This window comes from Eschrichtius robustus, chromosome 10, assembly GCF_028021215.1.
Source record: "Eschrichtius robustus isolate mEscRob2 chromosome 10, mEscRob2.pri, whole genome shotgun sequence".
Classification (NCBI taxonomy): Eukaryota; Metazoa; Chordata; class Mammalia; order Artiodactyla; family Eschrichtiidae; genus Eschrichtius; species Eschrichtius robustus.
This window is the reverse complement of record NC_090833.1, coordinates 76,188,706-76,216,336: the sequence shown is the minus strand read 5'-3', so window position 1 is coordinate 76,216,336 and position 27,631 is coordinate 76,188,706. Positions and strand designations below refer to the sequence as shown.

General features: G+C 36.2%; 1 protein-coding gene and 1 long non-coding RNA gene across 3 annotated transcripts in view; one reads left to right on the top strand and one right to left on the bottom strand.

The window, feature by feature from the left end:
- LOC137770094 (uncharacterized) overlaps nucleotides 1-25,610 on the bottom strand; it is a 38,396-nt gene extending 12,786 nt beyond the window's left edge. For both annotated transcript variants that reach the window (XR_011075124.1, XR_011075125.1), the window contains exons 1-10: nucleotides 25,566-25,610; nucleotides 24,989-25,014; nucleotides 24,566-24,721; nucleotides 23,905-24,006; nucleotides 23,052-23,175; nucleotides 20,263-20,559; nucleotides 16,780-16,900; nucleotides 8,158-8,291; nucleotides 5,404-5,489; nucleotides 3,789-3,872 (exon numbers count right to left, since the gene is read on the bottom strand). This is a non-coding gene — a long non-coding RNA (uncharacterized lncRNA). The remainder of the gene's footprint in view (nucleotides 1-3,788; nucleotides 3,873-5,403; nucleotides 5,490-8,157; nucleotides 8,292-16,779; nucleotides 16,901-20,262; nucleotides 20,560-23,051; nucleotides 23,176-23,904; nucleotides 24,007-24,565; nucleotides 24,722-24,988; nucleotides 25,015-25,565) is intronic.
- On the top strand, nucleotides 17,845-19,695 carry LINGO2 (leucine rich repeat and Ig domain containing 2). Its single transcript, XM_068552841.1, has one exon. The coding sequence runs from the start codon at nucleotides 17,875-17,877 to the stop codon at nucleotides 19,693-19,695; it is 1,821 nt and encodes a 606-aa protein (XP_068408942.1). The 5' UTR covers nucleotides 17,845-17,874.
- Nucleotides 25,611-27,631: the final 2,021 nt, after the last annotated feature.

The following is a 27,631-nucleotide window of genomic DNA, read 5'->3' as shown; positions in this document are numbered from 1 at the left end:
ATTTGTCTTTAAGGAATCAAACTAAATTTGAAGAGCATTTTATCTAAAGTTAATATTCATGTGTCTATTTGCTATAGAGAATTTTATTCTCCAGAGGAAAAATGTTGTCCTCAGTTTGCACATTCTTTAAGTGTTAGCTTTATAAGAGATGTGGTCTTTGAAATCCTTCCCAAAAGGTCTTATAAACAAACTTGACATATGATTAATTAAATGGTTAATTATTTTGATAATGATGAATTCTTGAAAGGTCAAATTTCTAATTCCATCAAATTATTTTTTGTGTGCAGGAGGTCACATTTTATAATACTTTGGCCACCTTAAGTCTTTGTTTGAATACGATGGGAAAGAGGTAAGGGAGAGTAGGAAGAAAGGAGGAAGATGGAATGAGAAAAAGAAAGACAGAAGGAAAAATGGAGGGAGGGAGGACTAAAGAAAGATAAGAAGGGAAGAGAAAAGAAAGAGAGCTTGTGACTTTATATGATTGATGATGTGAAAAATACAGTTAAACAGTCTTGTTATATAGAACTTGGAGTGTGACTTTGCTACTTTAAGTAAAATGAGGAGAGAACCAAGATTTGGTAAGGGCTTCCTATCTGCCAACTACTCTATGTACTTAATTTATTTAAAAATCTCAACCAATAGTTGAAAGGTAGAGATATTATCCTTGACATTATGAAACTGAGACTCCCTGAGTTTACGTGCCATGGTTAACATACTTCTCCCCAGTTGCAAGATTGGGCACTGGAGTCAGGTAAGACTGTCCAAAATTTCCTATTCCCTTTCCATGTCAGCTATTTTCATGATGTGTCTGTTTCCATTGCATACCATTATGCCTGATTTCTTGATAACTGGTTGCCAATTCCAAGTCTTTGAACTTGGTTTCCCATTATAACATTTTTGACAGAAAATAGCACAGTCCACTGTACAAATTTCTCACACTGGAGTTCAGAACAAGGACTGAGAGTCAAAGGCAATATTTCCTCAGGTTTAATAGAAGTCAAAAGCATCGCTCTTCCCAGAGCAAAAACAGAACACAAAAATCAATGTTGTTTACTTAGGGTAACTTCTTACTGTTCCAGTCCCCTGGCTGTAAAGATAGCGTAGCCCTCAAAAGTCAGGAGAATTTGCTCAGTTCTAACCCCAGACCATTTACTTAATCTTAGACAATTTTTTCCTAAAACTAGATCAATCAATTAAGATCAAAAGATATATTTTTCGTCATATTGATGTTGAAAGAACTCAGTTTTGAGATCAGCATCCAGGGGAAGAATAGTTGTAACAGAACCCCTGAACCAAGGGAAACACCAGCCTGTGACCATCAGGAGGGAAATCTACATGCTCCCGGGATAGTGGCCAAATGCCTCCTTTGACTGGGACACTTCATGTTTTTTACTTGTTGCCCAGAATATTATGAATAGTGCACCCACCCCTTCACAGGAGTGTCCCAGTTTGGGTGGTTTCCTCTATGGTCACTCTACCTGTATAAAACCTAGATCACCAGAGTGGACACAGGTGTACCTCCCCCCAACCTTGGGTTTTGCCATGCTGAGAACATGGGGCCTTAGAAAAGCTAAGACCAATTATATAATAAATGCTGCTTATGTAATTCATAAAATATGTTGAAAAATAGCAGTTCTTTGTTTCTCTGCTATGGCAGACCTACATTTTTTTCAAAGATGGGCAGAGGAAGCCCAGCTAGGCTTTGGAGTCAATGACAGAGCTGGGTTAGAATCCTTGCCCTGCCACTTGCTACAAGAATGGCCTTGACCTGGCTGCTCAGCTCTCCCTAAGGCTCAATTGCATATTCTACCAAGAGAATAGGAATAATACCACCTACCACCCAGGGTTGTTTTTACCAGTGTCACTAGGGCTTTAGAACCACAGAGACCTTAGTTTAAATATCACTTGTACCACTTCTTTGCTGCGCCACCTTGGATGAGTAAATTTAACCTAACCTAGAGACTCAGTTTTCTTGTCTATAGAAAATGGTAACAAGAACAGTTCTTATCTCAGAGGGAGGTTATTTTGACAACTAAATAATATAATGCATATAAAGTAAGCATCTAATAAATATTTTAATTGTCATCATTTTGAAATGTAATATGGGGAGATACTTAAGGCCTATAAATTGTTAAAATTGCCTTTTCTCTGGACCCACATTATTAGGTACTAACTGGCCTAGTTTAAATCACAGTGGTCTTATCTGAAAACCAAATTAAGATTTCACCTGGTTTTAAATAGTCAACCAAAGGTTCACATAAACATAACCTATGAATTATACCCCTGAATTGGCTGATTTAAAACCTTGAATGACATTACTTTCCATGAAACAAATTTAGAATTTGTAGAATTATTTCCTTATGTATGCTGTTTTATACTCTCTGAGCTCTTTCATACCTTATCTGTTTTTCACCTTCATTTTTAGTCATAAAAAAAAATCTCAGTTTGCTGAGCCATTTATTGGTTTTCTTTCGACACAGTTTATCCAAATGAAGATAATTGGCATGTATATTGCATAAAGGTAAACATAATATTTAAGATGTGATTCCCTATGATTCCAGAAATGTTTACCAAAATATAAATAAACTGGCAAACATATGTAAGCCTCCTTAATATGTGTATATATCTATAGATAGATGATACACACATGTATCCATGATGTATATATAGTGTGTCTTAAACATAAGTAATATGTATGTGTAATCTCCAAGGAGACACACAGATACCAACTCAATCTAAAACACACACATGTATATATGTATATATAAACTAAGTTCTCAGCCCTGTGTATATATTTTCAATGGAAAGAAATAAACAAGAAATTGAGTTGTGATTTCTCTGAGCCCTCATTAGAAATAACTCAGTTGAAGGATGGAATATTCATGAATACTCTATCAACAGCAAGTGATGCCAAGCAATAAGATGAAACTAGATGCCCAGGGCTTCAACGGAGAGGAGAGGGTATTAGAGGAAGGAGATGCGAGTTAGAGAATGTTGAGCGTGTAGACAGAGGGCTTGAGTGCACGTCCCTATTCCAGCGTTTGTCAGGTATCTGACTGACTCTGAAATCATCCTTTCTGTCTCATTGCTCCTACAGCATTCTAACTGAAATATCGGAAGTGAAAAGCTTGTTGCCTATTTCCCAAAGTGTGGGATGCATTCCAATGCGATCCTCTGATTTTAGCAGGTACAAAAAGTTGAGTAACCCTGAATTAATGAGGATAAAGTTATTCCCTTTTGAGTTTACTGTCCATCTTCTGATTACAAGGAAGAGGAAGACTCGGTTTTAAGACCTCTCCAACCCTGACCATTGTCCCAAATGGAGATGCGGTCTCTGGCTCAGAGCCTTGGAAGATAAGAAATTTTAGCTAGAATGTGATATTATTTTGTTTCCATTATTTATGTTTTTAAAATTATTTCCCATTTACTACTTTCCATCCTGGTTTTCCATTTAAAATTGTATGGTAAATTTTTACTTTTAGGGTATTTAGGTTTTAAAAATGAGTTGATTTAAATAATAGTGCACATAACACACTGATTTAACAAAACTCATGCTATGGTAACAAAGGACTGGCATCTGGAAACATTGTGCTCTGGTTCTTAGGACCTGTTAATAAAGGGTTACCATGCTTTGGGCAAGATACCGTGTTGAGCACAAGATTTTCCTTCAGGACACAAATAGGCACATTCATGTATGAAAAGAGCTACTGCACAGATCACATGGGCTGAGGCTTATGTGTAGTTCCCTTTCTAGCATCTATGACTTGAGTCCTTTTCCACTGACTTACCCTAGATTTGTGGTTTGGAGGCACCATGGTTGAGAACTGCTATTCCATTAAGGTCCTTGGATGTCAACTCAAAGAGCATCGATTCTAGGAGAGAAGATACGACATGTACATAATATATGGTAGGAAATCATAAGGTAGTTATAGAGCACTATAACATTGACAGGGAAAATAGAAAGAGTAACCAAAAAGGGGACCTGCCTTCTTTCCTAACTTGATAATGTGGCCGATTAAGTAAAAGCTATAGCAGTTCATGTCTATATATCAGTTATCCACTAGAACAGAGGCTTGCTGTGATTGAATTTCAAAAGGCTTTCATTATATTTTTATGTTCTGTTCATTTTTTCAAAGGAACGTAATGCACGTTGAAAACATTTTTTAAACAAAGACAAATAAACAAAAAAATCCCACAATTGATAGACTGTTGCTACAACTAATGGGTATTTATTCTGACACTTAACATTTTGGTGTATTTCTTTTCAATCTTTTGTTTGATGCATAAGGCTATTTTCCTATAATTATATTCATAGTATAGATACAAATTTATATCCTACTTTTTTTACTTAACATTTTTACATGTAAAAATTTTCCAAGTTATTAAATATCTCTTATAACCATGATTTTAATTCCTGCATAATAATCAGTTTAAGGAGATGAATTACAGATAATGTAATTATTTCTCCATGACTGGACATTGTTTTATGTAATATTTTAACATATTAAATAATGTAGTAAAATGCATCTTTGTTTAAAGTTGTAATTTGATTCTAATTTGGGAAAACTGAATCATTAATTTGTTTACTGGACAGTTTCCCTACTAGACTATTAACTGTTTAAGAACAAGAATTGTATTAACTCTATGTCCCCAGCTCTCTGCCTTGAACATACAAGGTACTTATAATGTGTTTATTGAGTTGAATTGAATTATACTTTCTTTTTGGGTAGTTTCCCACTCTTTTCTGGAGGAAATTCAAGCAATCATTTGGCAGCCATCAGTTGCTAAAATAAAGTCCTCAAGTATCTACTAAAGTTAGAGGCAAAAATCTATTAAAAGTGTCTTGAGATATAAAAATTACATGTCCTTGCTTAGCTTTTTTGCTTTATAGCTTTAAAATAAAAGCTTCATTTGCCTTCATTTTCTCATCTACAAAGTAGCTAGAAAAATGATAAAATTCCTATCAATCACCCAGGAATCTAATAATGACTTAGTTACACCTAGTTGTACTAATTAGCCTTAGTTATACTTAGTATACTTAGTTAAGTCATTATTAGCATTATCAGTATGACTTAGTATTCTTAACAGAATAGGCACGTAAATGGAAATATTAGATGCAACTCTCTATCTGGCAAAGATGGTTATATCAATAAGCACCAAATTTAAACCTTCATGTGGAGAGATAGGATTGTATTTATTTCTCCAATACGTAAAACAAAAAAACAGCTGAATGAACGTAAAATTCCATCAATAATATTTTAGATAGATGATAAAGTAATTTTCCAGATGCCTAAATCCCTTCTGGAATAACTTATAAATAAACAATAGAAGCTTAAAATATAACCATGCGTATAGATTGATACTTTCTATCTATATATTGTCAGAGAATAGCTAGCTACTTACCAAGCCTATTTTCTCTTCCTCATAGGCACGTAGCTAAACTTCATTTCCCAGCCTCCCATGCATAGGTGTACCCACATGACTGAGTTCTGGCGAATGAAATAACAGCAAAAATTACGAGTGCTATTGTCAGGTCTGGTTCATGAAAACCTCTTATCCATAATCCTCTTTCTTTGTCTTTCTCCATATGGAATGGCAAAGACTTGAAAGAAAGCTCTAGAAGAGTGTGGAGCCACAAAATACACAAGCACAAGTCCCTCGGTGTTTTCTTGAAACAGAACTAATAAACTACTGGTTTAAGCCACTGAGATTAGGGCTTATCTGTTACAAAAGCTGGAAGAAATTTATATTTGTTCATTTCCAGAGTGTTCCTCATGGGATTTAAAACAGCTATCTTGTCTGAACAGCTTTTAAAAAGTCTAGGTGTCAGTCAGAATGGCCATCATCAAAAAATCTACAAACAATAAATGCTGGAGAGGGTGTGGAGAAAAGGGAACCCTCTTGCACTGTTGGTGGGAATGTAAATCGATACAGCCACTACAGAGAACAGTATGGAGGTTCCTTAAAAAACTAAAAATAGAACTACCATACGACCCAGCAATCCCACTAGTGGGCATATACCCTGAGAAAACCATAATTCAAAAAGACACATGCACCCCAATGTTCATTGCAGCTCTATTTACAATAGCCAGGATATGGAAGCAACCTGTGTCCATCAACAGATGAATGGATAAAGAAGATGTGGCACATATATACAATGGAATATTACTCAGCCATACAAAGAAACGAAACTGAGTTATTTGTAGTGAGGTGGATGGACCTAGAGTCTGTCATACAGAGTGAAGTAAGTCAGAAAGAGAAAAACAAATACCGTATGCTAACACATATATATGGAATGTAAAAGAAAAAAGAAAAATGGTTCTAAAGAACCTAGGGGCAGGACAGGAATAAAGACTCAGATGTAGAGAATGGACTTGAGGACACAGGGAGGGGGAAGGATAAGCTGAGATGAAGTGAGAGAGTGGCATGGACATATATACACTACCAAATGTAAAATAGATAGCTAGTGGGAAGCAGCTGCATAACACAGGGAGATCAACTCAGTGCTTTGTGACCACCTAGAGGGGTGGGATAGGGAGGGTGGGAGGGAGACACAAGAGGGAGGAGATAATGGGGATATAGCTGATTCACTTTGTTATAAAGCAGAAACTAACACACCATTGTAAAGCAATTATACTCCAATAAAGATGTTAAAAAAAAAAAAAAAAGTCTGGGTGTTGTCAGCACCAACTAATTAAAATCAGGTAATCTCCAGAGAGATTCCCCTCCATTTATGATACCCACACTTGAAAAAGTCCAGTTTTTCATAGAATAATCGATAAGATTCAAGAATCTGAAAGGGAAACTACTTAACAGAATTCTTCTCCATTTGATCTCATTTTCCCAAGTAAAATTTAATAACCTTATGAAAGAGAGAAGTGGTCCTCTGTGGTCACACATTTCATAGAGATTGGCCTGGGTGGATCTTGAGGACTGAGTAATTACCACAGAAAGGCAGCCAACCTTTTCTTCACTCCATAGTGAGGTACTTATTTTAGAGCTTTTCCTAACTCTATCATCAGAGGGGTTTAAGTAACTTATTAATAGGGATTTTTGCCCGGGGTTGTGGTTACCTCAGTTTTCTCATTTGTAATATGAGATACTTAACAGACATTAATATCTACCTTAATAAACTAATCCAGTGCTTCCAGATCGCCTGTCCCTGAAAGTGACTATTTAATCAGGAAAGGTTGTAAGTACTCCCTTCAATGGAGATTTTAGATGTCTAGGAGATATCATTTGTAATATTTCCTTTCTCTAAATAATAATGATAATAATAATATTAGTTAACATGTATGGAGATCCGACTTCATATCCACTCTCACGTTTATATTCTCACAATAACCCAGTAGGTTAGTTACAATTACTCCCATTTTAGAGGTAAGAAAACTGAGACTAAGAAAGGGCTAAGATTTAAACACATTTTTATTGTTGCATACCTATGCTCTTAGCCATTACCTTATACTGCCTTACAGATTTGGAGCGCTACATAATATATTAGTGAGGCCATCAGGCATCTTAAGCCAACTACCCTATAGTTAATAATATTAATTTCAAAGAGACACATCTCAAAGCTAGACAAAAACCATTTTCATCTGTAAAAGATTTAAGTAGAACAGGCATATTCTGTATGTCCAAATATTTCTATGTAGGCCAAAAGGAGACTCAGAGCTATAGCAGAAGAGCAAATGATTTGCATTTCAAAGAGATCAAAATAAACACAAGAACAGAGGGCGCTCCAGTTTCAGGAAAGATTAAACAGAAACTACTAATTAATGACTTAGGACAAGCTTTACTAATTGTTTACTAGTCACTTGAATACAAAATGAACTCAGTTTTGAAGTAGATACAGTCCAGTGGAAAGCTGTTTCAGAACCATGAAAAAAGATACCAAAGTATGGCTCAGAGGGAAGATGAGGGAATTTTATGTTTTTCTCTGTTTTTTTTTTTTTTAAAGCATTACTAGTAAAAAAATTTTTTTAATAGTTATAGTTGCTATCATCTGTTTGAGATGAATTGTATTTAGTGAAAACGTGTGAGAAAGGATGGAAGAAGTACAGGGTAAATGGTAAGAACTCTGCCTTCGAAGTAAAAAATGCACAGAAATACTGGCTCCATTACTGACTAGGACTATATAATCTTAGGCAAATGACTCACAGGCAAGAAGGGTACTTCCACCTTCTCCTCAAGTCAAGAGGTAAGTGCTTCAACAGGCTTTGTGGAATCCTTCAGAGTCTTCCACTGTAGTTAAGGGCACACCATGACTTCAGTCTGACTTCTTCCTGGGAAATCTAAAGAACAATTGTTAAGCTAGATAGCCTCTCTGTGGCACAGTAAAGGAAGTTGCTGCTGTATTGGGATTTTGCTACACTGGTGGCGGTTTTTACTGGGCAAATGAGTTTTCCCCATGCCAAATGAGGGCAACATGCATGAGAAAGCCAGTAAGGACGGTGTCTTAGGTCCTCTACTATAATGCCATGTAGGAGGATAATGGGACCTCAGCAAACATTAGCTGGAGGTGAATATTCCTGGGGACTGTGGGATGACTACTCAACAAACCAGAATAGAGACTGACTCATCCAGGTCAAGGGAACTATGAATGAGATATCCCTTTATTGTGGCTCCCAAGGAGCCCCAGAAATTGCCACATAAAAGGGATCAGCTTTAAAATCTACAAGTCCCAGAGAACATTAAGTTATCTATGATGGTTCTAGTTAAATAAGAACTTTCCTGATCTCCTTACCCCTTCTGAATTAACTATAAAGGGAAAACAGAGGGTAAAATTTAAGATGCTATGTGACGACATCCATGAGTCCTGCTTGTTCAGTTTACTAGTTGTATGATCATTTCACATAAATTTCATTGCATTAAATCACATTAACAGCTAATTTTCATACAGACAGAATCTCACATTATCTATATAGACTATAAATCAAATGATAATTGCAAGCATCTAACAGTCTCTATCCAAGTAACTCAAGATCAAAATGCTCTTTGGCTATTTACAGAATTGCTCATCTGCATGTGATTAATTGAGAGGTATCTACAATGGTGGATAGCTGTTTACCTACCTGCAAGAGCCACTAAGTAATTTTATCATTACATCTGTGAGTTTTGTTTTAAAAATATAAAACACATCAGATGCCTTCCAAACCTGGCTTTCATGTTGGCTGTTTCCATTTCCCCCTTGAATGTTAAAGAGGAGTCTTGATATTGAAAGTTTCCCTTTCCTCCCTATCAAAAATGAGTAGAGAGAAAAAGGTAAAAATACAATACTTTGGAGGGTAATTAGGGATCACATAGAAGGATAATTTTTATTTTGCAGAAAAACAGTTCAAGTCCAATGTTTCCTGCCAGGTCGGGGACTTTGGGGTTCAATCTCAAGTTCACTCAGGTCCTTCAAAGAACTTAGGTAACCTTGGTGACTTTCAAGACTTACACTAAAATTGATTTCTCTTGGTTTTCAAATGTCTTATACAACTTTCACAACTCTTCAGTATCTGATTTGGGCACAGGCCAGTATTTATGAATTTGTGGTTTTAGAAACCTGGAAGTTACCATCTCAGACATATTTTGGACACTTTTTTTCATTAAATCCTCTACTTTCTTTTCTTCCCCACCTTACCTCCCTCATCACCCACATCTCTCCATTTGGGAAATAGATTTACTGGAAATAAATAAACAAATGAACCTATCATTTGGTAGTGTGAAGGTTTAAAGAGATTTCTGTGCTATCCATTTATTGTTTTGTGCCCTTGTTCAGTTGCCAGTCAGAAAACTAAATTAATCATAGAATTCCCAGGCTAAGAAATTTATCATTACCTTATCAATCATCAAAGCAGCTGTTTCTCTTCTAAGCTTTCTTTTTAAACAACATACAATCACCATAACCTCTTTCTTTTCTTTCTTACGTTTCTTTTTGTTTTTTTAAATGATGGCTGTTTTAAACTCTCCTTTTCTCTTTATCACTGTATCATCCTTTTGAGGATTTCCTTCTCCAGTATCTTCCAAATCTGTCCTCAGAGGAAATCCATGTCTTCTTTGCCATGCCTTCTGACAGATACTGTTTCAACAAACCAAGCCATTATCCCATTAAAAATTTACAATAATGGCAGCTATTTATGTGCTAGTCACCTTACATACACCATCTTTAATCCTCATATTTATCCGGCTTTATTACCACAAATTAACATAGAAGATAACGAGAATCACTGATGGTATCAGCTTACCCATGTCCCACGTCTAACAAATGTCAAACTCAGAATTTGAGCCACGTATTTGTGTCCAAATATTGTTTCTATTTTTCCATTGCTTCCTTAAGTCCTTTAGGTTTTTTTTTTTGTTTCATACTTTAATAGAATGAGTTGTAAAATACACTCAGCACACAAAAAGTTGAAGTATGAAAATATCCAACTTCACACACTAGGTTTAAAAACGTACTCATCATTGCACCTGAGAGTCCCTTTGATCAGAATTAATAGAAAGGCCTTAGTCGGCTTCCTATGGATTTTAGTTTCCAGCTTTATTCTTAATGAAATGAAGTTCATCTTTTCAAACCGTGGCCACAGTCAGACATTAAGAGAAAGCTTTGATTACAAGACTTCCGCTGACAGTGGAAGCTAAATGGAGTCAGCAGTTTGCCCTTCTAGACTAAAACGAAGAAATATTGTGATGAGAATAATAAAGCACAACCTTCCTACACAGTTTCCAAACCACATCAAAGAACTATGATGAGATATGGCCCCATATTATCTACTTCTGCTTAGCTGAAAGACAGAGGTAGAATGAGGGAGCTGTCCAGACCAGAAGGGAGCTCTTCTGCTGCCAGCTTGCTGAGCCCTTATCCATCCTTCTTTGTGATGGTCCTTCACTTTGGAACCAAAAGTACCAAATTTTTTAAGGAAAAAGATACTTGCTTCTATCCACCTTTAGTTGAACTCCTTTCTGGTTAAGTTGCAGCCATGATTGAATTAGATACTGTCATTTCCATGTTGGACGTAGAGCCCGATTAAGGGATCCAAGCAATAAAATAACCTTTCCCCAAAACATTACTAAAATAAATCAGAACTAGGATGTCAGTTATCTCCTTCTCTAACTGGTGATATGTAGATTGGGCAAACTCTGCCAGAAAAGACTACACTCTGCAGTGGAGTTCGTAAAAAATAACTCATTCTTTACCATAAGTCAAAATAAACTGACAAGTACAGAGTGCGTAATAAAACTTTTATCTTGAACATCAAATCTGTAATAGAAAGTACATTTTCCCTGCCTTACCAAAGAAATACCCCCCAGAAATTTGAAAAATATTATTTTCAAGGAGTAGAAAATCATTAATCTGCCCACACATCTTGGCCCAGTGATGGACACATTTGTGGGAACTAGGAATTCCTCATCCTGTTACTGCTAAGCTCGCCATCTCAGTGAATGAGACACCAGGTCCCATCCAGTTGACAGAGGGCTAGACATCATCTTTGCCTCTTCTCCTCCACCCCTCACAGTCAATTCATAAAGAAAGCATTTCTACTCTGTTTCAAAATACCTCTCGAATCTGTCCATTTACTAAAGCCTACTCCTATGACCCTGCTCGAGACCACTTTGTTCTGGCTTGAATTAATGCAACAGCTTCCTGAGTTTCCAGCTTCAAGGTTTCCCCTCCTGCAAGTCTATTTTTCATGCTGCAGTCAGATTAATCTTCCCCAAATGTAAATCCGTTCATATCACTCTTTAGCATAAACCACTTTAATGGCTTGCCATTGCCCTCAGGATAAAGTGCAAACAGCTTATCACACTTTACAAGCCCCTTGTAAATCATTCCCCTAATTACCACTCAGCCTCTTTTCCTCTCCATTTCTCTTGCATTTTTGCTCCAGCCATTCTGAACTACATACTTTAATTCCCCAGTCACAGAGTGTTCTCCATTGTTCCCATGTCTCTGCACACACTGTTCCCTTTGTCTAGAACTCACTATTACCTCCCTCCACTAAGGATGGTGGGGGGAGGCTATAAACGAGAATATACTGTTGCAAGGCTACTATATATTTTACCTGAAGCAATTCTTTAAAAAGTGTAAGTAAATTGTGGTAAGTTAGAGAGGTATACTCTAATCCATACAGCAACAAATAAAAATAATGTAAATAAATACAGAAAGAAGAATTGAAACGCACACTAAAATCTAACTGTTTAAAACAGAAGACAGGAGAATGAGAGGAGCAAAAGAATGCAAGAGATTAGCAAACTGGCATGCTTAAATGCAACCATAATAGTAATTATTTTCTATTTAAATGGACTAAGCAGTCTAACAAAATGCAGAAATTGCAGCTATCATCAGACATTAAAAAGCTAGATGTAACCACATGCTACCTACAAGAGATGCTCTTAACTACAAAGACACAAATATGTTGAAAATAAAAGAATGGAAAAATATGTACCATGAAAACATTAAGCTTGAAAAGCTAGAGTGGCTATATTAATCATTCAAAGCGACTTAAAGACAAGAAGTATTACCAGAGACAAAGACAGACTCTTTCTGATGATAAAAAAAAAAATTCAGTAAATCAGAAACTGAACATCTGCTTAATATCAGAACTTCAAAATATGTGAAACAAGAACCTACATAACTTAGGGAGGTATAGACAAATTCACATACATATCTGGAGATTTTAACACACAGCTCTGTCACTGATAGAATTACTTAGAAAAAGTTTCCAATCCTTATTAACACAAGCAACCATATTAATCTTCATGACTTTTGCAGACCACAACACCCCAAAACAGCAAGTACATATTTATTTTAAATACACATGGAATAGTCATCAAGATTGGTCGTATGGTGGTCCATAAAACGGTCTCAGTAGATTTTAGAAGGTTGTAATTTTGCAGTTTGTTCTCTGACCACAACAGAATTAAATTAGAAATAAAAAACAATAAGAATCTAGAAAAGATCTAAATACTTGGAAATAAACTAACTCAAAACTAAACCATCCATAGGTCAACAAAGTAAATTTGAAAAACTTTTTGACTGAATGATAATCTTTTAAAATTATATTAAAATTTGCGAAATGCAGCTACGGCAGTCCTGTATAAATTTATACTTTTAAAAGCTTATATTAAAGAAAAAAGGTCCAAAATTAGTGATCTAAGGTTCTACCCTATGAAGTTTAAAAAAAAGAGAGAAAGCAAACTGAACCCAAAGTAAATAGAGGGAAAGAAATAATAAGCATAAAACAGAAATTAATGAGAAAATATAAGTAAAAGTTTGTATTTGAAAAGTTCAATAAAATTGACAAAATTCTAGCTAAACTTATCACGAAAAAAAGAAATTGACAACTTAGCAATATCCGGAATGAAAGAGATGACCTAGAGAGCTTACAGACATTAAAAGAATAAGGGAACTTTATGACTTCATGCAAATAAATCTGATAGCTTAGATGAAATAGACAAATTCCTTAAACAAATTACTGAAACTGACACACACAAAATAGATTATCTAAATATTTCAATATATGCAGAGGAAATTGTGGGAATGTTTTGACAGGTAAGTCAAAGAAAACTCTAGGCTCTGTTGGTTTCACTGGTAATTTCTATCAAATATTTTAGAAAGAAATAACAATCCTACACCAACCCTTTAAAAAATAGAAGCCAAGGAAATATTTTCCAACTGATTTTATGAGGTCTCTATTACCCATAGTAACACTACACAAATACATCACAAGAGATCTAAAAACCAGAGAAAAAATTCTCATGAAATAGAAAAATTATTTACCAAATACTAGCAAAACCCAACAAAATATAAGTGTATATATATATACACACTTTATATAAATGGGGTTTATCCCAAAAGTTGAAAGTTGGTGTAACATTCAAAAAAATCAATATTATTTACCATACTAAAAGAATAATAACAAGACCACCTGAATAGATGCAGAAAAGCATTTTTCAAAATTCAATAACTCATTTATGATAAAAAATTCTTAGTTAACTAGGAAGAGAAGAGAGCTTGCTCAATCTAATGAAGGGCATCTATATAAAAAAAGAAAAAACCTACAGCTAACATCAAACCTAATGGTGAAAAAAAAAAAAAAAAAGGAATGGTTTCTCTTAAGATTAGGAACAAAGTAAGGAAGATAGCTTTCAGTACTTCTATTCATTATCATAGAGGTAGTAGCAAACACAAAAAGGCACAAAAATAAAGGCATAAAAGTTAGAAAGGAAGAAACACTTGCTGAAGGAAATTAAAGAAGACCTGAATAAATGGAGAGTACCACATTCATGGGCTAGAAAACAATGTTGTTACGATATCAATTCTCCACAAAAACCTATAGATTCAACACAACTCTTATCAATGTCCCAGCAGACTCTTAGAAATTGGCAAGTGATGCTAAGATTTATATGAAAATTTAAATAACCTTTAAAAATATCAATGCAAATTTGATCCCTTATTGTAAAATATATCCATGACATTTTACATGTCAAAGCAATTTCAAAAATCAAAATAGTTTTGTTTTTCTATTTATAAAAGTAATACAGGTATATTGTGGAAAGAAATAGAATGCATGTAAAGTTATAAGAAAATGGAAATCACATTTAATCCCACAATCTCATAATAATGGTCAACATTGTCATTATATCATCCCAATTTTGTCCTTGCCTACATATATTTATATATTCATATATATAAATATTAATACATATTCACACAAATAGGTGTATATATCTATTTCATTTTTCCATGTTAATAAGTATAGACCTAAGTCTTATGTGTTATTGGCTACATGATATTTTATAGTATGGTTGTATCTTAATGTATAACTAAACTCCTATTACATATTTCCAGTTTTCCTATATTATATACAAGCCTGTACCAAACATCTATGTACATCTATGTTAAATTATTTCCCTATGATACGTTGCTAGGGAAAAAGAAAAGCTTCATAAGATCTACCCGCTTTTTCGGAGGTGGTACATGTGTTTATGGCGTAGATTGTGGTGATGGTTTCATGGATACATACTTATCTCCAAACTCAAATTCTATACATTAAATATGTACAGTTTTCTGTATGTCAGTCATACCTCAATAAAGTGGTTTAAAAAAATAAATAAAACTTACAAGGAAAAAAATGGTTCAAAGGGATGAATATATTGAACTTAGTTTTTTTTAATTTAATTTATCCATTAACCTCCTCATTGTTGTACCTCAACCTCCTGAAGATTATACCAGTTTATATTTCTTATATCAGTTCCTTCTACTCTTGTTAATTCTAGGCAAAAATAATTATTGAACTTTGTCAATCTGATAAGCAAAAGTGATATACCCCTGTTGTTTACTTTGTATTTCTTTGCTTACTAATGAAGTTAGCCAGATTTTCACATATTTATTAGCTGCTTTTAGTTTTTATTACATTCATTGCCTAGTTTTCTATTGACATTCACCTCTTGTCCTTATTGATTAATAAGAACCGTTTGTTTAGTACTATGTTTAATCCCTCATCTATTATAAACCTAAAAGATATTCTCCATTTTAGCAATGGCCTTTGTGGTTGTGTGTGTCTGTTATTTGCTTGTTATACTATAACTTTTTAACTACACACAATTGAATAGATTATTCTTCTCTTTCATGGTTGCTAGGTTTCATCATAGAAAAGGCTTTTCAATTCTATTATTGTAATATTAATGAATTTTCTTCTGGTTAATTATTTGTTCTTGCATTTTAAACCTTCATCTAGAATTTATCGTACTGGAACCAGTGAAGTTGATGTGCAAATTTTCCCACTAAATATCTAGCCACTTATATTTTTCTCACTGGATTAAAATGCCACCTTTCCACACCATTGTAAAGCAATTATACTCCAATAAAGATGTTCAAAAAAAAAAAAAAAATGCCACCTCTCACATATACTGACTTCTCAGATATATTTAGATATAATTCCTTACTCTTTCTGTTTCATTAACTCTGTATTTTTGTGTCAACATGATACTATTTTTTATTTTTGTAATTTATGTTTAAATATTTTGTAGGGTAAGTCTGTTTTCATTACTATTTTTTAATATTTCTGATATTTCTCATATTTATATTCTTCCAAATGAACTTTAGAATTAATTTTTCAAGTTAAAAATATTATCTCTTTGAAATGTATGTATTTACTAAGAATTAATGTCTTTATAATATGGAATCTTTCTATTGAAATATATATACTATATCCCTCTTTTTAGTTAAGTTTTATTTTGTTTCCTTAGTAGGGCTGAATGGTTGTAATACTTTGTGTATTTCTTGTTTAGTTTATTCTAAGGAATTTGATTTTTTTCAGAGATGCTGTGACTGGAATCATTTTACACAGTAATATTTTCTAAATGATTTATATATATGAAAATTATTTTCATTTTGCAGTATGTTCATTTACTTATTCTCTTTGTTCTAATAATTTTTCAGTTGATTTCTTTTGGTTTTCAAGACAGATTTTAGTTTGATCTACAAAGATATAATTATTGGAAAAGATGTGGCAAAACTAAATCTTGTGTTCCTCTATAATTGATTTTGCTAGCACTTTTTGCATCTTCACTTTTTTTCTACATTTTAAGGCCATTTTTCTAGTGATTCAGTATTAAGTTTGTTCCTAGTTGTTATTTTTTATGGATAGATTTGTTTAGATGTAGACATAGCTATACAGACAGAGACATATATGTAAACATTGACTGGAGAATTATACTCTTACAGCTCAGCAGCAAATGCTGAAATTTCTTCAAATACCTTTTTATCTAAAAATATTGCCTTAAACAACTTACCTTTGAGTAAAATATGGTGTTTTTGGATGAAGTGCACCCCCAGGGATCTCAGGTTGAGAAGCACTGCTCCGTAACACACCTCTCGCTATTCAGTTGAGCCGTAAGTTCAGTGTCTGCTTAACTATATACATTTAAAACATACTCATTTCCAATCTCATTTGATACCTGTTTAATTTCAGGTTAACATGTTTACTGGGTTTGAATTTAAATATGAAGAAATGATAGTCCATTTATTATTTAAAAACACTTTTTTCCTTAAAATGATGACTCTTCTCACTCTTACATATTTAACCCAAAATCTTAAAGAAAGCATTTTCATCATCATAGCCACTATGATGCCTTGATTCTGCCTCATCTCTATGATAAACACGAAGAGTACAGGGAGATTTTTAGGATCTTTTTGTTTACCTCAAAAAAGAAAAACCCTTCATAAATCAAAATTTACTGAATTATGAAAGAGGTACACCTTCTAACTGAAAGGGACTTTTTAATAGAAAACTTGTATATGAAGGTAAAAAGGTCTCATCCTCTTCCTCTGAATGTCACTTTGTTTTGTACTTGGAACCCAAGGGCCTGATGGTGAATGAAGCTTCTATTAGCTTCATTTTGAACAGAGGATGACATCCCAAACATCAGAGATGCAGACACTGATTCAAACTGAAGAGGTGTCCCCATAGCCATTGACCTCTGCTTCGGTCCTTTGAGTTCAAAATAGAACCTTTTGTGAAATGTATTGTTTTGCTCCACAGTCTGTGCCAGACACTGTAATAGTCTCTTTCTAGTTGTCCAATAATGAAATTGTCATAACTCTAGGAAGCTACTATTATCATCCCCCTTATTTCCATTTTACAGCCAAGAAAACTGAAGTACAGGGAGACGCAATAACTTACCTGAGATCGTGTAGCTAACAATGGCAGCTCTCAGGTTTAAAGCTCAGATCTGTAGCGTTCCAAATCCAGGGTCTTTTTCATTGTACTCACTGTCTCATTTATGTCTCTTTACCTATCTATGTCCTAACTCAATTTCTCTTCCTCCTTTCTTTGGCCCCTTCTCCTGCAGGCCCGTGACCAAGGTGTAAGACTAAGAGGGGGAGTCATGCTTCACACGGCCTTATCATGTTGGCAGCCATTCCTGGGTCTGGCTGTGGTCTTAATCTTCATGGGATCCACCATTGGCTGCCCTGCTCGCTGCGAGTGCTCAGCCCAGAACAAATCTGTTAGCTGCCACCGAAGGAGATTGATCGCCATCCCAGAGGGCATTCCCATCGAGACCAAAATCTTGGACCTCAGCAAGAACAGGCTGAAAAGTGTCAACCCTGAAGAATTCATCTCATACCCTCTGCTGGAGGAGATAGACTTGAGTGACAACATCATCGCCAATGTGGAGCCAGGAGCATTTAACAACCTCTTCAACCTGCGTTCCCTCCGCCTGAAGGGCAATCGCCTGAAGTTGGTCCCTCTGGGGGTCTTCACGGGCCTCACCAACCTCACCAAGCTTGACATTAGTGAGAATAAGATTGTCATTTTACTGGACTACATGTTCCAGGATTTGCATAACCTGAAGTCTCTAGAAGTGGGGGATAATGATTTGGTTTATATATCACATAGGGCCTTCAGTGGGCTGCTTAGCTTGGAGCAGCTCACCCTGGAGAAATGCAACCTAACAGCGGTACCAACAGAAGCCCTCTCCCATCTCCGCAGCCTCATCAGCCTGCATCTGAAGCATCTCAATATCAACAACATGCCCGTGTATGCCTTTAAAAGACTGTTCCACCTGAAACATCTAGAGATTGACTATTGGCCTTTACTGGATATGATGCCTGCCAATAGCCTCTATGGTCTCAACCTCACATCCCTCTCAATCACCAACACCAACCTGTCCACTGTACCCTTCCTTGCCTTTAAACACCTGGTCTATCTGACCCACCTTAACCTCTCCTACAATCCCATCAGCACTATCGAAGCAGGCATGTTCTCGGACCTGATCCGCCTTCAGGAGCTTCATATAGTGGGGGCCCAGCTCCGCACCATTGAGCCTCACTCCTTCCAAGGGCTCCGCTTCCTTCGTGTGCTCAATGTGTCTCAGAACCTACTGGAAACTTTGGAAGAGAATGTCTTCTCCTCCCCTAGGGCTTTGGAGGTCCTGAGTATTAATAACAACCCACTGGCCTGTGACTGCCGCCTTCTCTGGATCCTGCAGCGTCACCCCACCCTGCAGTTCGGTGGCCAGCAGCCCATGTGTGCTGGCCCAGACACCATTCGTGAGAGGTCATTCAAGGATTTCCATAGCACTGCCCTTTCTTTTTACTTTACCTGCAAAAAACCCAAAATCCGTGAAAAGAAGTTGCAGCATCTGCTAGTGGATGAGGGGCAGACGGTCCAGCTAGAATGCAATGCTGATGGAGACCCAGAGCCTGTGATTTCCTGGGTGACACCTCGAAGGCGTTTCATCACCACCAAGTCCAATGGAAGAGCCACTGTGTTGGGCGATGGCACCTTGGAAATCCGTTTTGCCCAGGATCAAGATAGCGGGATGTATGTTTGCATCGCTAGCAACGCCGCTGGGAATGACACCTTCACAGCCTCCTTAACTGTGAAAGGATTCACTTCAGACCGCTTCCTTTATGCAAACAGGACCCCTATGTACATGACCGACTCCAATGACACCGTTTCCAATGGCACCAATGCCAATACTTTTTCCCTGGACCTTAAAACAATACTGGTGTCTACAGCCATGGGCTGTTTCACATTCCTGGGAGTGGTTTTATTTTGTTTTCTCCTTCTTTTTGTGTGGAGCCGAGGGAAAGGCAAACACAAAAACAGCATTGACCTTGAGTATGTGCCCCGAAAAAGCAATGGTGCTGTTGTGGAAGGGGAGGTGTCTGGACCCAGGAGATTCAACATGAAAATGATTTGAGGGTCGACCACTCCCACTATTGTTTCCGTGTCATTGTTGGTAACCAGTAAGACAGCCTGGCACAGTAAAGCACTAGGTTAAAAGGCAGCTTAGTGCGGCTGTCCCTGTGTCAAAGCAGGGTCCATGGAAGCAGGAGGACTTCTGATGGAGACTCGCCACCTAAAGGCAGGCAGGCATGTGTCAGAGCCCTTCACACAGTGGGATACTAATTGTTTGCATTGCAAATATTGGCATTCTGGGGATCTCAGTAATGAACCTGACCTTTGGCTCATGCTCATGGACAGTTATTCAACATTTTCTACCACTGCAAAAACAAAAGAATAAATAAAAAGGAACAACCTACAATGTAGGATTTACATATTAAAAAGACACATTTGTCCAAAACATACTCTACAGAAAAATTTGTATCTCTGATTCTCATTTGTTAAAGCCTTGCATCATACCGTATTGTTGGTTCAACACCACAAAGAAATCAATATATTCTTTACTCTTTTTTTTTTTTGAAACATATATGCTGTATATGTTTTAAAGCAATATGAATGAGAGGTTGTGCTTTTAGTTACTCACCACTATCGATCCAAGTGTGATTTCACCTTCCTTTACATAGAGATAACCCTGAGATTAGATCCCTGGAGTTATGGGCGGATATATGTTGAAAGATGTGTTTGTCTGATGTAGGATGCCAAGAAATAGGACCCAAGGCAAAAATGCTCAATTCTGTTAACTTCTGTTACTATAAATAAAGGCATGTGCCTAGTTTTGATACAGAATGGAATATTTTTTATACTTGTGGTATCACACTGGACCAGTTTACTGTTACAAAGTCCTTGGTTTCTCCAGAAGGTGGTGTGCCACTGTTTATACCTGTAAAATGCAAGGTAGGTGTTAATAATGAAAATTATTCATTTAACCACAACTTGATTTTACTTTCATCCATTGCTACTAATGGGTTAATAGAAAATGGAAGAGGATGTGATTGTTATATATACTCATAGGGCAATATTCAGCTCGTAGCTAAGATCAACAATTCGGATGTTTAAAAGCTCTCTGGATAAGAAGGAGTTCTGCTCAGATTCCAACACAAACCAGGGTGATCCATGCATTACATGATCCATGCAACTAAGGATCTGTTTAAAATATGATAGCTGTCTGAAGGCTAGATTGCTTCCAGTCTAAAGAATCATCTAGCTACTGCAACTCTGCTGTTGTCTATTCAAATACTTTAAACACAGTATTATCTTAAATGGACAACTTCAGGGTTTCTCCCTGCTTCCTCTCCAAGTAGATACTGATTTTTATTTTGAAAATTGTCTGGTGTAGACAAGAAGAATCTGTCTTGTTTTTAAAGAAGTGGCAAAAAACAAGGTAGATTAAAAAGCACTTACGGATTTTTTTTTTTTTTTCCTCTCTACTGAGGAAAAACTAAGATTTACCCCTATAAATAGGTTAAATTGTGCTGACACTTTCACCCTTCTGAATGAAGGCTGTTTGTCCAATTCAATTTGTGTTACTGATTGGTACTCAAAGTTAAAATATTATAGTTTAAAAAAATGGCGTCATGCCATTACCACCAGTGACCTGGTTCAAATGAGACATAATTCCATTTGGCTAAAGGATGAGTCAATGGTTTTCAAAGCATATACAGTTGACCCTTGAACGTGGGAGTTAGGGGTGATGACCCTCTGCACAGTTGAAAATCTTCATATAACTTAGCCCTGTGTATCCACAATTCCGCATCCATGGATTCAACCAACCTCAGATCGCATAGTACTTATAGTATTTACCGTTGAAAAGAATTTGTGTATAAGTGGACTTGCACAGTTCAAACCCATGTCGTTCAAGGGTCAACTATATTTATGTGATCTGAGAAAGCACTGAATATAGAGTGTATTCATGACATATGATATATTTAATTAGCATAGAATAGATAGATATCTACTCTTTTCACACTTTGAGAGAGACCTAAAAAAGAGCACCCTTTGGACAGCATGTAAGCTGGAGTAGAAGGTCTCTGGGGTTTGTTTCTTGACATATCAGACTGGAGGTTTGACTTTCAAAAAGCTGGCTTTTTTGAGTATTTGAAATTTTGAGTAACTTCAATAAAATTAAATTGACCCCAATAAAAAAGTGACAGGTCCAGAAATTGTTTTGCCAACTGGATAGCAACATGGTTAAGCCCATGTCTCCCTTAATAAAGGGCGGAAAATGAGATAGAAAGATTGAAGAATTGCCTGCTTGAATCATTTTTCATTTGACTTTTCTGATGATTATCATACATCCCTTAGAAATTCATTTCCCTCTTATGGCAATTAACTACCTTATTTATATCTAACAATACAAATCAAGATCTTACAAATTCTATCAGAATTCCAACTTGTGTGCAAATGGAATGGAGTCTTTCAAACTTAAAACTGAGCAAAGTTAGAGAGATAGTCTTCCAAAAGTTAGTGGAGAGTACTTTGCATGGAGTAAGTACTTAACTAATCGGCCAACAAAAACAGAGAGAGAAAAACATTTAGCAGTTAATAAAAGGGCTTTATAATTCTAACTGCTATTTTCTGTCAAAATAAAAGTTGACCAAAAAGCTTAGTCAAATGAAATTGGATTAAAGTTAACGCACCCGTGAAAAGATTTAGTTATTCTTCCATAGGAAGAAAAGAGATTGCACTCTCTCAGGGGTTTCCATACTCTGATCCCTGGAACACTAGTTATTTAAGATATTAATAAGTGTTCTTCCCAAAAAGTCCCATAAACTAATAAGTTGGGGAAAATGGGGCATTCTGTAACCACCTCTTGGAGGTTCAATATATATTTGAGCCTAATAAATCCTCTGAAAAGTCCAATAAACAAGAATCCTGTTTAATTTTGTTTACCTTGGGATTTCTCTAACTTATCTGAGCATGAAGCACTTCTTCTCATGATGCAACTGTTAAACATCTTGAAAAACTAGAGTTCCACAGAACCCAGTTTGGTCAACATTGGACTAAAGTAGTACTCTTCCGAATTATTCCTAAACCCAATGTTTCCAAGAAGAGTAAAATTACTATTTGAATTGGGCTCCAATAGATTACAAAAAAAAAAAAAAGAAATATGCCACCTGGATAAGTGATCTGATCATAAAAATGTACTGGCCAGATAGTTCTAGGAGAATCTGTGACTTTCTGTCTGAAGCATCACAGTAAAGGATTTATAGGTAATTGAATGGCCACTTAATTTTCTACATTCTCACTATCTGTTCAGATCTTGGGTTCCTTTTTATAACTGCAAAGCTCTGATCTTGGGTTCCATTGACTAGAATTTTGGGGCTCTAGGATTGAATTTCACAAAGGGAATTTTCCCTTATGGCCTCAGTTTACCTCTTTGTTAGGTCCAACTAGACTGTGGTAAACAACAGCAGTTTAGATCAGCAAGTGGGCCAAATTTTTCCCTGAGTAGTCATCTCGGGGTCATCATCTTCCCAGAGTATTTGTTCAAACTGTCCTAAGAAGAAATACAGTTGTTTGGCTCAGCATTTAATTCCGGGTTGACCAGTTCTGTGTGCATATTAGGCATCTTCAGAGAAGATTTTATACTCTCTAGGCATTAAATTCTAGAGGAAAAATCCCTGACTAGAGCCCTAATGGTCAGAGAATTGATCTATGCCCCCAAATGTCTGAAATACATGTTATTAGAGTATGATAACTCACCAAACGATTTGGCCTAATGTGTTCCTGGCAAGGGATTTCTACTTTTCCAAATTCTCATGTTACTTACTTTTTTTTCATTTTCATTGCATTTATAATTATGAGCTTTTCAAATATTCTCAAAGTTTGAAAATGTAAACCAAGAATTGCCAAGACTTGTATTTCCTAGTCCCAGAGGACATTTTCAGAGCTCTGGTTTTGCTCAAGTTTCCCTGCTTATCACCAACAACTCCCCAGTAGTATAAAGGCATTCAGGATTTGCTCTAAAGTGTTCAAGGTGGATTCTTTTTCCATTGTTCTGTCAAATATTCTGTTCTCTTCAGTTCTCAGAGGAGTCCAGACATTACAATCTTCCATGACTTTTTCAAAAAAGGGTTATTTAAATCTCACCTGCATTTAAGCCTGACCTTTGTCATTTTCCATAACTCAAGCAGGAACAAATATATTTATATATTATAAGGTACAAAAGACAGGATGTGATCTTGGAGAAGAAAAATTGAGTAGAGCCCCATGTAGATTCACTTACCCTTCCAGGGTCTCTCTTTATCTCCACATCAAGACATTTGTTTTAACTTCAGGGACTGTTCTCAGAAGCTGTTCAACACCACAGAATATGTCTTGAGGCTTTCTAGGAAAGAAAAAAAAAAATACACATCATTTTCAATTTAGAAGGCTAAGACCTGACCAAAAAAATATCAGAAGTTTAAAGAAAGGTTGGAGGGAGACATTTGAATCCATTTTAATGCTATTTCCTTTATTACTATTTTTTATAGTTATCTTCTAACTGAAGAAACATCAGAGGTTATCCTCTTCTTTAACTTCCATCAGTGTCTTTTTTGTCCCTATTACCTATGTCCTGGTCACATCTATATAGCTCACATAAGCCATTCCAAATGGATTTTGTGCCACGTGAACCTAGTAACAAAGCACATGAGGCCAAAGCCATTCATGCTACTCAGTACTTAGGTAAAGATTTATCCCCTTTATTCCTGGGGTTAAAGTCCTAGAAACATTTCCCATTAGACTAATATCAATACATGAGGTGCCTGGTGATTTCCATTGACTTTCCACCATTGGCTTTGAGAGCCCCATCCTTTCTTCTAAAATCCTTGCTCTCTTCTGATTGAGGACGTTCTGGAGTTACGCTTGCCCTCGTGTGTGGAAAGCCTTGAGGAATGAACCATTACCTGACTTGTTGATTTTAGAGTTGCATGTTAGGCAGCAGAGTGTGCTTCCTGGTACTTTGGCAAACATTTGACATGAATCTCTGTTACTCTTCCCTTAACTCCTCCAAAAGCCGTTCCAAAGAGAGCCTTCTCAGTCTCACTCCAGCAAAAGTCCTGCTGCAGGGAAAGGACAGCTTCACAGTCTAAGTCAATAAGATCAAAATGAGAGCTGATTTGCCATGATATTTAGCTAAGAAGTTACCTAACAAAAAATGGGTTTAGCAGCCATAGGCCTAGACTTGCAAGATTTAGCCAAGTAAACCATGTTTTAAATCAACAACGAATGACAGGTTTTCAAATCTGAAGTTGGCTTTTCTGTTTTGGTAGCAGTAAATGTAGCTCTGCATATTTTCTCAAAAATGTTAGAGGATGGAAACAGCTTACCTGTTGTGAGCTTTTCAACAGATTGTCTAGAATAAAATGTTTGCAGCCAAAAAAAAAAAAAAAAAAGACATAATTAAGAAGTTTATAAAAGCTTTGTTTTTCTAAAACAGGCCTGAACTGAAGCTGATGTTCCTCTTTCAAAATACAGGGATCTGATCAAGACAAGCTTGCAAGTACCCCAGACTGCCCTTCTCCAGTTGGTCAAAGTCTTTAATACCTCTTCTCCCCTCCCCTTCCCCCTCTCCCTGGAGAACATTCTGACTAGGAAGGAGGAAATGATCAGGGGCTACTAACTCCCCTGAGACAGCTCAGAGAGAGAGGAAAGCTTTCGTACCCCGCCATTCCTGCCTTCTTTCCTGATACTACAATCGAAATGACCCCTCATTCTCCAGTTCTGCCTTACTCACCACTGTCACCCCCCAGCTGCTGTCATACCCCATCAATGAATGCTCTCCCCAGGGAAAAGTCTCCTCTCTTTGGTACTCAGAAATTCTTGGGCAATTGTTAAACTGGAAATTGCTTTTTTTAAAAAGCCCTCCAGCCTATCTCACATAACACTTTAAAAGTTAAGACTTACCATTCACATAATCACAAGCTGACAGCAATCTGCAGGTTGAGTGATTCTGATTTTTTTTCTCTCTCTCTCTTCTAGAAGCAGGTGGGTTGATATAATGCCAGCCTTAAATAGAAGCTTTATTTATAGCCTTAGCAGAATGAGCAAAGAGCTGGCATAATCAAGAGAGTACGGCATATTTTAAGGAAGGCTTTGCCTTTAATATGCAAAATAGCCATTAGAAGACAGCAAAAATGCAAATTTACATTCTCCTAAATTGGTTAACTGTATTACTTCCAATAAAGTTCAAAAGATAACTTTCCGTACTACAAATGGGTCAGAGTCAAAGATGCTGGGTCTATTCTACAAGGACAAACAAAAAACAAAAACCCAGAAATTCGGTTGCCATGTTAACTTTCTTCATTTTCTTGCAAACTTCCTATTCTAAATTGCTTTACTATTTTTAATCTCCACTACAATGAAATCAATATAATCTGCAATACCATGTAATCAACAAATAAAGATTAAGCAGCAGGATAATTCAGACTTGCAAAAAGAATTCAATCTTTACAACAACGTGTGTCCAGCAACACACTGAGTCATATACATATCTATGTGATGGCAAGAGATAGGAATTGAGTCATGAACAAACTTTTTAGAGGCTATTTGGAAGGAAACATGTTCTTTTCCTCCCCAGTTATAAAATCAGGTGTATCACACATACCTGTGTGTTGCTTTGATACGAAGTCAGCTGTCTTCTTACGTTTTATCCTTTTCCGTATGGTATGAAATGCCCCAAATAATAATCAATTTTAAAGCTATTGTTTATATATACATATATAAATATGAAGGGGCGGGTGATTGGATTTTTTTTTAAGTGTATAAAATGTAACTGTTTTTAAAGTTGATAAGCTTGAGCAGGAGAAAAAGAAAAGAAAGCAGAACGTGTGTCTGTGTTTTTCTTTAATGTCTTATCAAAGTCTTATTCTGGGACCATCCCATGACTGGAAGCTACTAAACAACAACCTATAAAACTTTTTTTTTTAAATGCCTGATAGCTTGTTTTTGTTCTCAAAAAAAATTAGTGCTAATGACAAAAGTATCTTGATTTAGGTTTATGCTTCATTGATTATTATATTGATTTATTGTGGGCATGTTTTATTTTTAACATGTAAAAATAAGTTAACTTATTTTATTAACATGTAAAATAAGTTAAGAACACATGTTTTCTTTATTGATGTAAAGGGCTTAAGCCTCTGACATCTCAATTAAGTCCATCTGGGTATTATTACGAAATGAAATGTAATAAAAGACAATTGGAGTCATCTATCAGAAAATATTTCCTTATTGAGAGAGGTAGGTTATATGAGCCTTAACCGGGAATAGGAGGTTGCATAAATATCTTTAACATTGTTATTAGAACAGATAATCTACAAATAATTCCAGTCAGAGAAGCAGCAGGCCCAGGGCCATCTGATTCTACTGCTGGGGTGAATGGAAACCACTCAGAAAGGAATCAGAGGCCAGGTTTTCAGGTGCATTGTAAGCAAAATTCCAAGGGGCCATGACTTGACCCGCTGAATATCCAAATTTAGGTCATATCAACCACACTAGAAATATATTCAACCTTACTGAAGATAAATCCTGTATCACCTGCAAAATCATCTCATCCATTTGAGTTGGTTACAAAAGCAAGTAATGGCCATGACTTTAGATATGAAATATATTTGAGCAAGAACTGCAGGGTTCAGCAAGCCATACACACAACATCATCATTATCTAGTCACCTTCTCCGAGTTAGCTTTCACTCAGCCAACTATCTATGATCGAGACATCGTGTAAGATAAGGCGCAAAATATTAAAAAGAGAAAAATCTTTCCTCTCGTCTTCAGGCAAATTGGTAAAAAAAGGAAAGAAGACTGTCTAGTGTAAGAGAGGAAAAGAACTGAAAATGTAAAAACTGCCCTTTGTGCACTCTTTCTTCTGAGAGCAAAGGTGCTCTCTCCTCACCTTTGGTGCTTAAGGGAACGGGCTTTAGGGAGATGTGCTCAGGGAGCGTCATCCTGTGGTTTCATCTTCACCCCCTAGAG

Bases quoted from the DNA above. Each gene is read 5' to 3' on its own strand.
- LINGO2 (XM_068552841.1), top strand. From the start codon at position 17,875: ATGCTTCACACGGCCTTATCATGTTGGCAGCCATTCCTGGGTCTGGCT.